This window comes from Nothoprocta perdicaria, unplaced genomic scaffold (assembly GCF_003342845.1).
Source record: "Nothoprocta perdicaria isolate Ctin4 unplaced genomic scaffold, notPer1 scaffold_80, whole genome shotgun sequence".
Lineage (NCBI taxonomy): Eukaryota > Metazoa > Chordata > Aves > Tinamiformes > Tinamidae > Nothoprocta > Nothoprocta perdicaria.
In genome coordinates this window covers 2,296,603-2,313,533 of record NW_020456088.1, presented here as the reverse complement: position 1 = coordinate 2,313,533, position 16,931 = coordinate 2,296,603, and the positions used below count along the sequence as shown (strand labels likewise).

General features: G+C 48.8%; 2 protein-coding genes across 5 annotated transcripts in view; both read left to right on the top strand.

Moving 5' to 3' along the window:
• Window positions 1-3,307, top strand: part of OXSR1 (oxidative stress responsive 1) — a 71,895-nt gene extending 68,588 nt beyond the window's left edge. Inside the window, exons 17-18 of one of the 2 annotated variants that reach the window (XM_026051901.1) lie at window positions 21-85; window positions 909-3,307. In XM_026051901.1, coding sequence (XP_025907686.1) covers window positions 21-85; window positions 909-983 — 140 coding nt within the window. In that variant the 3' untranslated portion in view covers window positions 984-3,307. The remainder of the gene's footprint in view (window positions 1-20; window positions 86-908) is intronic. The other variant, XM_026051900.1, reaches the window with a different exon arrangement.
• Window positions 3,308-5,344: 2,037 nt separating this feature from the next.
• LOC112958130 (solute carrier family 22 member 13-like) lies at window positions 5,345-16,312 on the top strand. Of its 3 annotated transcripts, none has more exons than XM_026051939.1 (10): window positions 5,345-5,716; window positions 10,573-10,676; window positions 10,866-11,020; window positions 12,010-12,178; window positions 12,573-12,693; window positions 12,931-13,025; window positions 13,400-13,614; window positions 15,036-15,144; window positions 15,389-15,598; window positions 16,076-16,312. In XM_026051939.1, the coding sequence occupies exons 1-10, from the start codon at window positions 5,345-5,347 to the stop codon at window positions 16,170-16,172; spliced, it is 1,647 nt and encodes a 548-aa protein (XP_025907724.1). In that variant the 3' UTR covers window positions 16,173-16,312. The 3 variants fall into 3 exon arrangements, with proteins under 3 accessions (XP_025907724.1, XP_025907725.1, XP_025907723.1); XM_026051938.1 differs by lacking the exon at window positions 5,345-5,716 and adding an exon at window positions 8,149-8,520; XM_026051940.1 differs by lacking the exons at window positions 10,573-10,676; window positions 12,573-12,693.
• Window positions 16,313-16,931: the final 619 nt, after the last annotated feature.

Below are 16,931 nucleotides of genomic sequence, written 5' to 3'. Positions count from 1 at the left end.
TTGTGTGTGTGTGATTTCAGTTGCAGCTAATTTGCAGAAAATTGTGGAAGAGCCCCAAGCAAACAGATCCGTCACTTTCAAACTGGTATTTATTCCTGTTCCCTAATTGAGCAAGTTGTCACTTGTGCAAATAAAACACTGCATATAGATGCCTATAAGGTCGACTGTAGGCATCTAATGTATGCACTATGAATCCTCCCTTCTTTCCCGAAGGTCCCCACTGGTCTTCTCACATTAGGCAATGCAGACTCCTTGCTTGTGTCCTCTGAGCTGCACCTGGGTTAAATAACTATGTGAGATGCTGTGTTAACCCAAATGCTCCCTTATCCTAGCTAATAAAGATATTAAAGTGTTGCAGAAGCATTTTCTGTGCTTGGAGGGCTTGCTTGCCCCCAAAGAGTAGCATTGCTTCAGGGCAGGTAAGTGGAGAGGGAAATTCCACTGAACGCTTTGTTGGAGGAAGAGATGGGGAGGGTCTGGATACCTTGTCTTTGAGAGGAGGTGGAAGGAAAGCAGGATGCTGAGTGACAGCAGCAGATGAATCCTTCAGATGCAGTGAAACCGAGTGCCAATTGCAGTGGCAAAGCAAAGGTTTAACTGGTTTGTTGGCAGGTAAAAAATGTGTGCCAGTTCTGACCATTTCTGTGGGTAAGGAGAGTTTTTGCTTCACCCAGGATAGTGCACGTAGCCCTAGTTGGAGCAGACATTGGCAAAACTTCAGTCCCAGCCCTTCCTAGCTAAAAAATAATAATAAAACCACGATTTTAACTTTGGATACTGCCACCTGCTGAGTACAAAGCACAGTACAAAGCTGTCCTGTAACTGCTCCCTCTCCTGTGCATAAAATCGTGCGTGTCAGAGGATGCATCATGGATGTTGCTATTTGATCTCTATTTATTGTGTTACAGGCATCTGGTGTGGAAGGCTCGGATATTCCTGATGATGGCAAACTTATAGGATTTGCACAGCTCAGCATCAGCTAAACAATGGTCCCAGGAGACGTTTCCCAACTGAGAACCCACATGTGCATATTCGTAATGCTTCTGTTAGCCTAAAAAAAACCACTACTGCCAAAGAATTGAACTACAGCCCCCTTCCTAGAAGCTTTAACATTGTTTCCTTAATAGGATCACAAAACCTTCCTGAAATTACCGATGGCGTTTACACCTTTTGTAAACAACTCTCATGTTTTTGTATCTGTCATCTCAGACATGCAGATCCAACGCATCATCGCCTGCATGTTCATTTTATTATTGCCTTACTTTAAAGAAAAATACTACTGAGTACGAAGCAGGGGGTTCCACTGCTCTGATGATCTTGCCTAAATGTTTGCTTACATGTGGTTTCATTTTTTTTTTCTCACTTGCTATTTTTGCACAAGTTTTAATACTGAACAGATCTTTTTTTTGTTCTTCACCCACTTCCCTTCCATTTGAAACACCAATGTGTACATGTTATTTGGGTCACCTGGAGTACTGAGATATCTGCTTCTCTTCAGTTGTATTTAAAAAACAAAAAACAAAAAACTCTACTGGTTTGAATGCTTGCTCCTGAGAAAGCAAGTCAAGTCTTAACCCACAGAAGGGAGAGCATACTTCCCTTGTGTTTGTGTTTTTGAGAAGTTCCTAGACTTTGAGGTGTTAGAAGTCAGCTTTCCTTTGTAAACTGCCTTAATTTTATTTTATTTTTTTTATCACTTTGGTTCTCTCCACATGAGTGCCAGGGGATGGCATGAGGGCTGAACCTTTTAATTTACATTAAGCAGTCCTTCCTCAAAACATGTCTTTCATTCTGCATCCTTAGATGTAGTCTGTTGTTAGAGCAGAAGAACGAGGCGTTGCTGTCTGGAAACGGATCTTCCAGATGATCCATAAGCTACCGATGGTCGGAGGGAGAGGAATTCTGTGTCACTCAGCGTTTGGAAAACATGCCCTACCAAACGTTCTTGAAGCCCAGCCTGTGAGGCCTGGCTGYGCGAATCCTCCCTGATGTATTTGCAAGTCTTCTGCAAAGTGGTACCCGTGGAACCCTCCCTGTTGTGTTTTACAGCAATAAAGAGCTGCCGGTAGAGCGCTACCCTAGGCAAGCGAGCTCCCGACTGTCCCTCCTGCACTACTTGCTTGGGTTGGCCACCTCTCCACGATCCAAGCCTCAACGTTTTGATCAGGATGTCACTGCAACCATGTCACTCATGTCTAGGTGTTGTTTCTATGTGGTGTTTCATTTGAATTTCTACATGAATAATATAAATTATACTTTGCGTTTGATAAGAGACACTTGTAATGCAATATGTGAATAATAAATGGTGTTGATTATTATTTTTTTTCCTACTGTTTCACAGTTGGCCTTTGTAATTGCTCTTGGCTCTGAGATGTTTTCTACATGGAAATTGTTAAGCCTGTAATTTAACACACAGATGGAAACGGGTTTGGTTTCCATCAGCCACAAACAATGCAGAAACGGAGTGTTAAAACGGGATGACTGGTTCAATTAGGACTTTTTTTATTTCAAAGTCTTCTTATGAACAGTCTATATTTATATTTTTTTCTCTATGGGCAGCTGTGGAAGCTTCCTGGATATTGTGCATGTTCTTTTTTCTACCATCCTTGTTTCTTTAGCTTCTAGTTGACTATTGGGGAGGTCCCAGTGGGCACTGCCAACCGGTCACGACCCCGTCGCTAGGAGCGCGAAGGGAAGGAGAGGAAGAGGAGGGTCTGGGAGGAAGAGCAGCCCCGAGTGCTGAGCAGCAGCTCTCAAGGGTGAGGAAGGGAGAGGTGTCAGTTGTCAGGAGCTGGCGCTGGCCACGTTTGGCCATGTGTGTGTGTGACAGCTCTGGCACTTCTGCTTGGCTTAGGAAGAGCAGGCTAGAGTCTACCTTTTCATGTTGCCCAAGGATGAACAGGGAGGTGTTGGAGACTCTTAGGATGCAGAGACCAGTTAGTCTTGTTGCAGTATTATTCCTCCTCCTACCTGCTTGCGCCGAGGACCCCACGGGTCTTCTGTGCGCTGGTACAAGGAGATGTAGGACTCAAATGGCTCAGATGAGACAACAGAGTGCCTATTTGTTATTTCCCTCTTCGCCAAGCCAGGACCTGGAGAGCCCGAGTTCACACTAACCCAATGCTGTTTAGCTCTTTAAATGAAGAAAATAAGTAAGGGAGAAGATGATGTTATTTACTCTATAGATCTCCAGGTGCTTTGGGTAGTGATCCGAATTTTCTGCTTGGGGTATTACAGTGCTAGACAACTTTTTTCTGGTGGTGTTCCAGTAAGTGCCAATGCTGTTCGTGATTCTTTTCCGGCGTTGTTAAGAATTTGGGGGTGGTGACATGCAAGGTTCTGGTCTGTACCTGGAAGCAGATGGTATTTTTTAAGTTCGTTCCTGCTTTAAGGACAATGCTCTGTTCATGAGAAAGGATCCTCTTCACGGCTTCGGTGTATTGTAGATTATAACGAAAGATGTAAAATATTCAGGCTTTTTTTTTCTCCTTTTTGGACTTTGTATTTTACTGCATGTCTCTAATTTTTAATCAATAAAGAACAAATTGTCCGTTGTCTTGTGTTGTTTTAGTGATGCTGAATTTGGTGGTGTCTCTTGGGCAGGGGGCCTAGGCCCTAGTCCAAATGACATCTGCACCACCCAGCTTACTTGTGCTCCAAACAGCCCCCATGGAAGAGGGGGATTTGTAGAGCTGTGGATGAGTGGGGTATTTTGGACCATCCTCAAGGGTTTGTCTCTTGATAGAAAAAAATCTTCCATTCTGTAGAAGCTACCAAGCAATTCCCTTTTCTGGGAACATCACAGGCTGCCATGCAAGTGAGATGGTTTGTGCTGGGAGAACATGTGGAGGAGCATCAAATGCTCCCTTACTCCCTCTTATTTCTCCAATACTAATCCTTTTTATGCCTTAGATCTTATCTGGGGGCCCTGCAAGGTTTCACTTTATTTTATTCCACAAGTACGTTGAAGATAAGAGGCAGAGCCAAAGCGTATCCATGTAGCACGTTATCTTGGTGGCTTTTCACTGTAGCTGGGCCACCTATCTTGGTAAACAGCAGTAGTGTCTGTGTGATATTTGTGCCAGCAGTCAGATGTTGGGCTGTGGGAACCACAAGATCTTGTTTGAGCGTGTGGGTGACAGGGCTCTTGGCAGACTGTCAATAAACTTATCACAAGCCCCAAAACTCTTCCATGACCTTGTGTTGAGCTGTTACCTTGTCAGAGCTGTCATGGAATATGATGCAATTTGTCAGTTAAGTAAAGTAAGCATCTGCACACCTTTTCCCAAGTTTTGGTCAGCCTTTAACAGCAACCTTGGCTGGCAGATGTTGGCTTGACTGCAAAATTTGGTGTGTAGGATCATGCAGAAGAAAGAGGAAGGCTGACTTCTGCTGTGCCTCTTTGCAAGCAGCAGTGATGGTTTGGCTGCCTCTTGCAAAGCCTCCTTTCTGAAGAGCAGATTTGGAGGAAACCCAAAGTCTTCCATTCTCCTTCACAACCCTTGGTGTTTCTTGCCTTCCAAGAAGTAACGAAACTTGAGAAAATGAAGGGAGATGTTACCTGAGAATTAAAACTAACCTGTTGGTTACTTTCCTGCTCAAGGCCTTTCTGGGCCTTTCTGGGTTTGATTTTTCCTGATGTTTGTCTTCTGTTACCCAATTTATTGAAGTCTTGTTTGTTCAAGCTGTCAAGTTCGTGTGAATATGATTTAGCCAGGATTCAGGAGGGATTTCAGAGAGGTTATGACCAAGCCACGTTTAGGAAGCCCGAGAGAATTAAACCACATTCCCATTTCCAATCATTTGCACGTTGTTTCTTTGTTGCGGCCTTTCACAAGTGCCTTATAGTCCTCCTGTGATCCCAGAGAGGTGCCAGGCTGTTCCGAGCTCTGGGATGGGCTCTGCTCCTCCATTACATCACCCTATTTATTCCCCTAGATGTTCTCCAGCTCTGCATCGCGCTCCATGGGCTTGTAGCATCCCCCTTTGAACCTTTCTTGCCCAAAGAGTGGAGCTGACAGGGACAGGCAGTTGTTTCAGCACTTCAGCAGCTCCAGCAAATTCTTTGAAAGTGGTTATTTTTCCCAAATTAGTATCACCTAGTGGCAGAAGTCTCTTTCCACCCTATCCAATAGCAGACTCTCTGTAGGTGGTTTGGAGATGATTAATATATCACACATTGTACTTATGATGGGTAAAACATTAGGCATTAAGTCTATCCTAACAAAAAATCACGTATTTGCTGAGGCTGCCTACGTCTGCAAAGCTTATCTTGGGTTTAAATATTAATTCCAGCCCCCAGAAAAGTCTCTCCCAGCGCTGTGGTGCTCCAGCCGAGGTGACCATGTCAGGCACTGGGGAGCTTTTGAAAGCGGCTGGTGGTTTCGGACCGTTTCAGAAATGGCTGATGGTGCTCAGCTCCCTTCCATGCTTCAGCCTGTCTTTCCACCAGTTTTGCCAGCTCTTTATGGTCCCGGATGTGCCCCATCACTGCGACACCAGCTGGATCCGGGCGGTCGGTCCCAACCTGACCGAGGACGAGCTGCTGAACCTCACGGTGCCGCGGGGTGCGAGCGGGGCGTACGAGCAGTGCTCCATGTACTCCCCTGTGGACCGCGACCTCGACTCCATCGTGGCCTACGGCCTCAACGCCACGCAGAAGTGCAGCAACGGCTGGGTGTACCCTGCACACCATGAGGAGACGCTGGTCACTCAGGTTTGTAGCATCCTTGGCTTTCCAATGGGTTTGTGCTGTGGGAAATGGTGTTCTGCAGGCTGGGGTGTCCCAAGGTCCTGCCAGGCCTGCCTGGAGATGAGGATTTTCCTGTGGGATTATCATGTCCTCAAGAGGACCTCTCTGGCTTCTTGCTGATGTGAGTTTGTCCTGATTTACCATTGCTGCTTCTTCCTCTCCTGTTGGAAACCTCCAGCAAGGCATGGACATTCCTTCCCTTGCTCCTTTCGTCCCTGCCCCAGGTGTTCTTCCCATTCCTGGAAATGTGGAAACGCCAACTCTATGTCCCACCTTTCATCTTGGTATTAAAAGTGCCAACCAGAACAGCACGTGCAGGACACTGCTTCATCTCTACTAGGGTTGGGATGTCCAAGAAAGCTACCCATGTGGGCAGACATCAAGAAGTGTTTTGGCTTAAAGGATCATCTCTCTCCCTTGGCTGGAATTCACTTCCTTCCACTCTTTCAGATGACTCAAATGAGTCTCCTTTTGGAGCAAGTCACTGGACTTTAGCACTGGCTGTGATGGATAAGAGTCAGGAGAGCATCATTGTGCTGCTTCTCATCTCTTAGCTGTCGTCCAACAGGTCCCTTTCTATGAGCTTTGCTCCGATTGCTGGCCCAGGGCCTTCCCGATGCGAGGTTGGGAAGAAGGAGAGGGCAACGGCCTCTTGTCAAGGGGCAGGGCCTGGGCTCCCGATACCTGCAGGCCCATGGCCAGGAGTTGGGGCTGCCGTGCAGGCAGCCACGGTCACTGACATCAGGGCTGTGCTATTTATTTGCCCCCTCTGGAGCCCCTCTTGCAGCAAGTGCTGCTTCACCTCTCCTTGCCTCGTGCCTTCTTGCCTTAGGGAGCAAGACCAGCCCTGGCTTTGCCATCCCTCCATTCCTCAGATGTCCCCAGCTCTGTCTTTGGCTCTCCTTGGTTAGTTTCTTGGGCAGTAGGGATGTCCCGGAACGTGAATCCATGTCTCTTCCAAGGTGCTAATAGAGACCTGAGTGTGGATATCATCACAAAAAGAGATGCTGCATTTTGCTTCGGAAAATGACACCAGTACCATGTCCTGATGGGCGCTGGGCTGTTACAGCCGGGCAGCTGCTACAGGACCAGCCTCTTTCAGCTATGGGCAAGACCTCCCTGTAGATGCATGTAGATCTGCAGGGCACAGCTCTCCCCTCTGCGTGATAAGAGGAGGCTGAAGAAGAGCTGACAGCAGCCCCTGTGTCACACGTCCAGGAAGCTCCATGAAGAGGAAGCAGCTAGATCCCCATGGTGCATCCACAACTGTGAGCCTGCCTTTAAGTGCCAGTGTCCATCACAGAGTCCCTGCTCTCCTGATGACCGCTAGCCCCCTAAGCGTGCAGCGTGCCCTCCTGCACAGGCCTGGGGAAGTGCGTGAACTGCGAGGTGGTGGCTTTGGGTTGGCCCAACAGCAATGGCATGCAGAGCATGAGGTGCCTTGTGGTGAATTTCCCTTTGGCTTGTGCTGTCCCAGTCACTCGTATGGACTCCTGATCTCCTGGGGAAGTGCTTTGGTGCAGATCTCAAGGGTGTGGATGCATATGGAATAAAAAACCCAGGGAGTAGCTGGTGGGTTTTGATGGAGCAGAGAGTAAGAGTTGACCCATGAGCAGCACAAAGAGCAGAAGGTCTGCTGAGATGACAGTACATCCTGCACCCTGTCTCTACCACTTCAGTCCCTGGTGCTCAGCCTCTAATGATCCATCTTGACCCTGAGGTGGGATCAGCCCCACAGTCCAGATGTTTGGATTTGGGTTTGAGATGATGAGCAGCAGACAAGAGTGGAATCTGCTCCATGTGAGGCCATCACCCGGGAGGAGCCTAAAGGCAGATTTTGGGCTGCAAGCAACAGCTCTGAGCACCATGGGGACCTGATGGGGACCAAAGCAGGAGGCTGCAGAAAAGCAGGGACCTAGCTCCAGGCTCCTGAACCACTTCCCTCAGCACAGTCACCTGCTCACTCCTCTGGTGCCTGGGTGCAACCCCACAGCCTGGGTCCAGGTCATCCCTCGGTTGTTCAGAGCCTCCCGTCTCTGACGAAGGCATCAAGTGTTGCAGCTTGGCTGCCTTGGGGAGGCTGGAGGAGATTGGCCAGGCTGAGACAAGACGCAGTGTCCTCATGATGCCCCTGCGAGCTGCAGTGCTCTGGCACCTTTGCTCTTGCCCTGGGAATGGGAAGGGAGTTACAAGAGGCAAAGTGCATCCCAGAGGATGCCAGCAGGTTGTTGATTGGGCTGATGGAAGATACGCTGATAGAAGTGCACTTTTTATCACATCTGATTAGAGGTTTAGTTTAAACATTCACACAGCTTAAACATTAATTTTGCATTTGGAACATTTCTGTTCATTTAAGCAACGCGTTCCAGTACAGCCTGACCATGGGAGTTGTCACCATGTTTGCCTTTGGAGATATTTTAAATGCTCTGGGGGAGTTTGGGCGATTTCAGAAATGGCTGGTAGTGCTGCTCTCCCTCCCAGTCCCTTTGACTGCTTTCCACATGCTTGGCCAAGTCTTCATGTTGGTGGATGTGCCCCATTACTGCAACACCAGCTGGATCCGGGCGGTCGGTCCCAACCTGACCGAGGACGAGCTGCTGAACCTCACGGTGCCGCGGGGTGCGAGCGGGGCGTACGAGCAGTGCTCCATGTACTCCCCTGTGGACCGCGACCTCGACTCCATCGTGGCGTATGGCCTCAACGCCACGCAGAAGTGCAGCAACGGCTGGGTGTACCCGTCCACACAAACACCATCCCTGCTGACTGAGGTCTGTAATTGCCTTCTGATGATCTGGGGAGGTGGACGCCATAGGCTACCCAAAGAGCCACGCTGTCCTGTAGCGTAGTCCATACCACTGGCATTTGTGGTGTGAGCAGGTGGAGATCTATGTCAAAAATGTTTTGGGGATCTTAGCTCTACCAGAGCCAAGGTCCACCTGGACATCCATCAGGGTCCAGGGGTGGTCCTCAGGAGACTATGTGTGGGCAGGCCGTGACATATGTGCCCAGCAGCTCCACAGTAGCTCGACAGCTCCTAACTGTTGAGTTCAGTGTGTGGTCTGCACGCTGGACCCTTTGGTGCCCCTGCTCCAGCTGCCACTCAGCAGCTTGGAGGTATCGTCCCAGCTTGTCTGTCCCTGTGCAACACTTGGTGCTTCAGACACCCGAGGGCAGGGGGGCAGTGCTTGGTTTGTGCTCCTGTGCAGTGTTGGGCGCTGTCAAGGTGTGCAGCTGTGCCATGACCACCTCAGTATCTTCATCACTTCATGTAGTGACTTAAGCTCAGGGCTGGCTCAAACAGCCTGGCTTCCTCATTGCTCCTCACTTTGTGTGGAGCTACCACATTTGACAAAGAACTGCTTCTAGAGGCTCCCTGATGCAACACTGCAGGACCTCTGCTCTGCTCTCTCCCTTCCTCCTTCCTCCCTTCTCTTTCCCCACTGCCAACTCCAGCCCTTTCTCATGGATACCTTCCTCTGACCTAGAACTTCACAAGAAACTCCAACATTCATCATTTCCAGGTGCTTCTGTGGTCTCTGGAAACCATTTTACCTCCAAGTCAGGAGCTTCTCTAGGAGGATGAACAGTAGCCATCTGTTTCTAGGTGAATTTCCAAATCTAAAGATGCTGTTGCACCTAAAGAAGCTGCAAGTTTGTGTGACTGCAGCACAGACAGATACCAGTGAGTTCCTGGAGGCCACACTGTTATCACAGGCTGGCATCAGAGCTTGGACTGGTAGGACTCAGCTGCACATGCAGCAGCTTATCGTTTGGAACAGGACAACGGCATCTCCTGCTGTGGGAGCAGCTTGCTGCAAACATCCCCAAACTGGCTGCCAAGTCATGCTGGTCTTAGAAGAGATGGGAAAACCAGGAGGCCTGACTGCGCCCTCCAGCAATTTGGGCATGTTTCATACCCTGCACTGACTTTGCTGCTGCTGGAAGGAAAACATGAGGTCAAAGTCAGCTAAAGTCTGCCCAGGTGGGGCTCCACGTACCACAGGTACAGCCTGTGTCTCTGCTGAAATGCTCTGTAGAGTCCCACTGTGTGTTGCCATTTACTGTTGCTTATGGACCCATGAGTCTGACTCGAAAAAGCAGAGTCACAAAATGAGTCTACAGTAAGGAACTGCATTTTTAAACTGTGCCCCTGGCTTTTAAGGGCAATAAAATAACCCCGTCCTTTCCCTCTTCCCTTTGCATTTCTCTTTGCAGTGAAAGGGAGAAAGGAGGAAATGTCAGGGAGCAAACAGTGTTGGTATTTCTAAAGAAGGTATGGGGAAAGAAATAATCACTGCCTTTTTTGAGGCAATAAGCTTTCTGACATGTCAGGAGACGCACATTTAAAGATCCTTTCTTGATGCCCTGAGCATTGCTTGCAAAAACCCTCCGTAGAGCAATGCTGGGTGGAGTGGCTGGAAGGGTGACCACAGCCACAAACTTGGGAAACCTTCCGAAAAAAGGACACTCCTCTCCTGACCTCCTCCTCTCACCCCTGCCCACCACTCTCAACATCTGGACTTAGGGACAGAGGGAAGGTGCTGAGAATCTTCTCCTGAGATATCACTTAGAACAAAACTTCTCAGTCATAAGTCTCTGTCAGAGGAACCTGCTCTGGAGAGGACTCCTGCAGGTCTTTGCACTGAGAAGAAGGGCTCTATGGTGAGGAGATGGACAAAAGTACCCTTAGTCTGGGTCCTACCGCCGACATGTGCTGTTCATGCTCTTGATGGAGGCGGGTCCTTTGGGGGTCAGATCTTTGCAACCCAGTTTTGGAGAAAGGGGCTCAGAGCAAAAGTAGTTGTGTTTCCTTCCTCCAGTTTGACCTTGTGTGTGACAAGAAGGACCTGAATGACATCTCCCAAGCCATTTACATGCTGGGGCTTCTCCTGGGAGCCATGATCTTTGGACCCTTAAGTGACAGGTGAGTAGATACAACAGCCTGGAGTTATTGCCCAGCACCCAGAGGTGAACCAGACAAGAGCTCCAAATGTGTTCATGCTATGGGCATGAAACCTGCTCCATGGGACACTTCAGTGTGTATCCCACTGGTCTCTTTACCACACATACGGGATCTCTGAAGATGCCATCTGTCTTTTCTCTTCCTCCACAGAATCGGTCGTCGGCCTGTTATTCTAATCTCCATGCTCATCCAGGGCTTATTTGGTGTTGGAATTGCCTTTGTGCCCCATTTCTACGTGTACATGGCCTTCAGGTGTGTCGTGGGGGCTTCCATGTCGGGGATCACCATGACAATATTGGCTTTAGGTGAGTAAGATGTCCTTGCTCTGAAGCAGAGAGATGTGGCCTCTTAAAAGGCAGTAGAAAAAGGGGCATAAAATCTTGTTTTGCATGTATTGCGAAGCTCTCTCCCAACTCAACAGCTCTGTAGTGGGCCTGTTTCTCCTCATGCAAGAAAGGCAAATTAGGGAAGACAACACTGTAAAAGTGACGGGAAGCTGGATGTAGGGGGACCTCATCTCAGTGAGAAAAAGGCCCTAGGTTTCAAACAGGAGAGCTAAGTAGGTGCTCTCAAGGGCTGCTCTCAGCCCTTGACTGGGATATGTACAGATGGTTTCTGGGTGCAGGGCTCATTGTCAACTGATTCCGTATTTTGTGAAGACATTTCAAATGGTGTTCAAACTGCAATCTTGCTACTTGCAGTTCACTGCTGTTTTGTCATTCTGTTTCTTGTCACTGAAAAGTCTGAAGGACTCTTTCAGCTGAAATATGCAGCAATGAGAAAGTTTTATTGACATTTTTCAATGTACTTTGTATGTACTTTGTGGCACTGAAGTATCCCGTGAAACAGGACTTGGAGAATTATGGGAAACCTTGAGTCACCTCTGAGAGGCCTGACCTCAAGCTGGTGAGGTACCTCCAAAACCCCTCACTGAGCATGCAATGACTGAGATTTCCCAAGGGACATGAGCAGGACAGTCACCACGATACACCTCAGTAGCTCCTGGGGTGGATTTACTCAGGAGGTGATGATGCATAAGGTGAGGACAGGGCTTTCTTTGAACTGCCCTTTGGTGCTTCTGCTTCTTCAGAGCGCAGAGTGAGACAGAGAGTTTTTCTCCCATTGCAATGCCCAGGTGGAGGCAATGTGAGCACCTTTTAATGCTTTAGCTCAGGTTATCATTGCAGGGAGAAACCCCAATGGCTCTTGGAGAGAGTTCTTTCCAAGGGAAGCACATTGTTTGGATCAGGAGAAAACATTCGCACTGATGGCCCTAAATCTTTGTTCTTTTCAGCTATGGAATGGGTTGGTGTCTCCTACCGGCCCCACGCAGTGCTTGTTTCTCACTGTTGTTTTGCCATCGGACAGATGATTTTGGCTGGCTTGAGTTACGGTATCCGCAACTGGAGACTGTTACAGATTGCAGGATCTGTACCTATATTTGCCCTTTTCTTCTACTTCTGGTAAGTGGGAGAATGGCAGAGAGCTCCTTGCAGACTTGGTAACAGTGGGTGTGAAACATGGCAGGCAGGAGGCAGCAGATTAAGACCATCTTTGGTCTGCCCTAATATAGTGTAGATGCTGGAGGAGCTTCTGCTGAGACCAGCTCACCTTCTTGGGGCACTGACCACTGAGACCAGAAGCTGCTTTGGCTCATGTACTCAGATGTGGACTTTATGGCCTCAAGTTAGGCCTGGCAAGCCTGGCCTGAAGAGGTGTATGGATTCCTCAGTCACAAGTGATTCCTCAGTCACTTGCTGGAAGTGGTCACAGGGAACTGGGCTGTGAGGCCAGCCAACTCAGCTGAGCTAGCTCCACAGGCTGTAGTGGCATCTCCTGATTTCACCTCCTTGGCAGGGTCCTACCAGAATCAGCTCGGTGGCTGATGACAAAAGGTAGAGTAGAAGAAGCTAAGAAGATCCTTCAGAAGGCAGCATCCATGAACAAGCGCACCATCCCACCAGGGCTCCTTGAGCAGGTATCACCAGTGGCAGGGGGCACTGCTTGTTTTACTGAGAAACTTTCACACACACTTGGTTTCCCAAATGCAGCATGCTTAAGCTGTGTCAGTAAAGGTCCAGGAAAGTAAAGGTCCAGGTTTCATGATCCCAGCGAATCTTGGGGAGAATATTTCTTTGATGTCAGCAAAAAAAAAAAAAAAAAAAAAAAAGAGTTTATTTTCTCTGTTCTGACTGTGTCTTTCTGCATTTTGAAGTTGAAGCCTGAGGTACAGACCAAGCCTGGAAGTACTATGGATCTCTTCCGGAAGAAGCACCTCTGCAAGGTGACATTAATCATGTTATGCGCCTGGTAAGACGTCCCCTAGACCTCCCTTTCCTGACTGTTAGGTGAAGTGAGGATGGGATTGGGGACTGATGAGAACTGTAAACTCATTTGGTGCTTCTGGGTTCATGTGCATGTATATTTCTACTTCTACCACCTTTCTGCCACTCAGGCTGGACTAGATCCACCATCTGTGGGCCTGGGGAGACTTTGATTCTTCAGGGTGCTGTGGGGTTTGTGAGAAAGGTTGGTGTATTTCCAGCTTTTGATATCCCTTGGTCTTGAGGTGATTTTTTGCCCCATGCAAATTCTGAGCATGGTCAATATGTCATCAGTGGAGATCAATACTGTGTTCGCTCATGGACAATATATGTGTTAGTGTCACTCTGCTCATTCCTCAGGTTTGCCAATAGCCTTGCCTACTATGGGATCAGTCTGAATGTGACAAACTTTGGATTGGACATCTACCTGACACAGCTTGCATTTGGAGCAGTGGAAATCCCAGCTCGAGCGTCTTGTATCTTGCTGCTACAGTGGTTTGGGAGGAAGAAATGCCAGGGTTTTCTCCTGCTGCTGAGTGGTCTGGTGTGTCTGATCATCACTGGCATCCCTGAAGGTGAACAAACTCTTCCTGTTCCAGGAGCACAGCCTCTGGGGAAGGGAGCTGCAGAGCCCTGGCTCTTCCTGATCCAGTTCCATTCTCCCAGTCTGGCTGGCTGCTGTCCCACACTCTCTCTCAGGGTTTGGGATGCTTCTATAGCCGAAGTCACAAGGAGATGCATTCCCAATGTGCTGTCTTCTTTTCAGCATGACTTTCTTCTCATTCAGAGCTGTGCTTGGCCTGTCAACAGCTACCTGCCTTTGGCCACAGGGCCCATTGCACACTGTCTTCTCCACGTAGAAGACAAGGCATTAAAAGGCTAGTAAGGTTCCCTTCTTTAGGAGAGCAGGAAAAAGAGATGATCCCGTCCTCTGTTTCTTTGCCTGCCCTGCATATCCATGATGCTTTGAGGAGTCACTGCCACCATATTTCCAGCTGAACCCCTCCCAAAGAACTGGGGTTGATGAGTGACTCACTCGAGTTTCAGGCTTTCCAAAATCCTTGCTGCAGAATCAGTATTGGAAGTGGTTGTTATTAAACTGCCCACCTCAACATAGGTGCTCTAGGAAATCTGGGTTCTCCTTGCTAGTTGCCTAGAAGGTATTTTCTCAGAAAGGATGCACAGGGAATCATTTCCAATAGCTTAAGTGGCAGATTTGCTTGGAAAATCAATTGGAAGTGGCTCTCTGGCTCTTGTATGCCTAGAAATCTCTCTAAAAAGGCTGGTGACCTTGCCAGAACCTGCTCCGGCTCCAAAGATGTCAGATCTGTGGTCGTGTCTTCACATCAGTGTGATTCCTCCTGTTCTGCCTGCCTGCTGGAAAGGGGAGCGTGTAGCTCATCTCATACTGCTCCTGTGCAAGCAGCTGGAATTCCTCATCCCATTGAAGCACTCTTCTACTGCTTGTCGGAGATCACTGTGGAAGCCTTAGGGATGGAACTTCTGCTCCACTGGGGAAGTCTGTCAAGGTGTTGCCCTGTGATGGAAGGCAGCCCTTCCCTCTCTGTGTGATTCCCAGAGGTATTTCCTGACTTTGGTTCTAAATAGGCTTGTTTGCTGCTAGTCCTCTGGATTGCTTCCTTTCTGATAGTGCTGTATGGACAGTGATGGCCCATGCCAGTTTCACCTGTCAAGGGGACCTTCCTGGACCGGCCAGCTCTCCCCTTGCCAGCTGTATGGAGACAGGAGAGGACATTCGTCCACCCATTGGGAAAGGGTTTCCCTTTGGGCAGACTGATGTCTAGAGTGGTGAAATGAATGCAAAGTGCCGTGAAGGTGATTCTCAGACTGGAGATGTCCTTTGGTCCAGGTTCAGGCTCTGGTTAGAGGCGATGGCTCCCTGTGTGGTGTGCAGTTGTGGCCCATTGCAGCCCTCACTCGCGTTTTGAGTGGTGCTAGGTCCCCAAGCCACAGTAGCCACCTCTTCTCCTCTCAGATCTGCCCGTGGTGATCACTGTTCTGGCCATCATCGGGAAGTTTGCCACCTCGGCCTCCTTCTCCACCTCCTACGTGTACACAGCAGAGCTGTTCCCCACCGTGGTCAGGTGAGATTTCTCCCCGCTGCCCTCCCTGCGGCGGGATGACCCTGGCCTCAGCAGTGGGAGCATGAATGTGGTATCCTTGAAGCAGATCCCTGTCATGACTCTGCCTCAGTGCACTAACGGGGCCCTTCATGCCCCAGTAGTTGGAGCTTTATCAGGGCGAGGTGAAGGAGGCCACAGGGCAGTTTCACAGATGGGCCTGGCAGGCCGAGGCCTGGCTTGTGCTCCCTATCACCTCTCCCTGCAGGCAGACCGGCGTGGGGCTGTGCTCCATGTCAGCGCGGGTAGCGGGGATCATCGCCCCGCTGATCCGCCTGCTCGCGCGCTACCATCACTCCGTGCCCATGGCCATCTTTGGCAGCGTCCCTGTCCTGGCGGGGCTGCTATGCTTCCTGCTGCACGAGACCCGCGGCATGGACCTCGTAGATGACACCTCGGCGGCTGCTCCCCAGCACAGGTGCGTTGTTGGGGTGCACCAAGGTACCAAGTAAATGCGGGTTTTGCTTCAACAAGCATGCTGATGTGAAGCTCTCCTGCAATCATTGCTCTGGTCATTTGCCTCTGTAATCAAACCCAAAGGGACTGTCTCAGACCCACAGTGGTCATTGCTTCCTTCTAGCCCACGAATGGGTCTACTCCAGCAAGGCCCCACACTCTCATTGTTCCATTGTCTCCTCAGGACTTACGTTGTCACCCTCCTGTGCCAATATTGTAGCCGTGCCCTCCAGCTTTATACATCACCTATCCCCTAGGTTCCTGATCCCCACAAAATGCGGCTGCATTGCACCTTACTCCTTTTGGAGGCTGTCTGTTGTGATGAATGGGAAGAAAGTTGCTTGAATACCACATGTCCTTCCCCAGGCTTGCTGGACAAGGCTTGTGTCAAGTCAGAATGGCTCTCTGTCTGCTTTTTAACTCTTTTTCTTTTCACTAGGTCCTGTGAAAATGCCAACAGGAGCTCTGAAAATGGACACGTGAAAGCAAAAGGTGGTGACCTAGACAAAGAGCACGCAGAGTCCACATACTTCTAGCTGGTCCTGCATGCAGCCATAATCAGAGGCAACTGAGCACTGTGTTGGCACTGAGGATGGTCAGGGTCTCCATTTGCAGTACACCAGCGCTCTCAGCCAAGCAGTCACTGCCAATTCTTTTCCCCTTTAATTTCTTTTTTGCCTCATTCTATCTCCCTCTATGGTTTTATTTTGGACATTGCATACAGTGTCTGGTGTTTGCTGCTGCTCTCCTTGGGGAAAAACTGAAGCTCTTAATTTAAGGGGAAAGAAGGTCAGAAATATGGATGCAAGATTATCTCCTTCCATCTTCTATCTCCAGCAACATGAGCCTGGAAACTTTGTCCAAGTAAATCACCCGTTGAAGCAAAGAATAACTCATAAAGGAGTACTATACTCACAGAACAGAAAGCTGGAGCAAACACAGCACAGAAAATAATCTCATATTTACAAAAGGAGTTATTTCTCTCATTTGTCTGGCATGGCTTTCTCACCTTGCCATAAAAACACTGTTAAAAAAAAAAAAAAAAAGAGAATTTTGAAACGCTTGGTTAAGAAATATAATGAAGTGCTAGGAGGAGCAGCAACAGGGATGTGTACAGACAGTAGGATTTTTCCTGTCTGCTGATTTCCCTCTGGTGTTAGGTGTTTTGAATGAGGTCCTGTGGTGATGCTTGATGCATGGAAGATTGTGCTGACGGGTTATGGTGAAAGACAAATGTCTGTTCCAGGAAATCAAGAGATGCTGTGTCATTTGGTCTCTTGGAGTAAAAGGCAAAT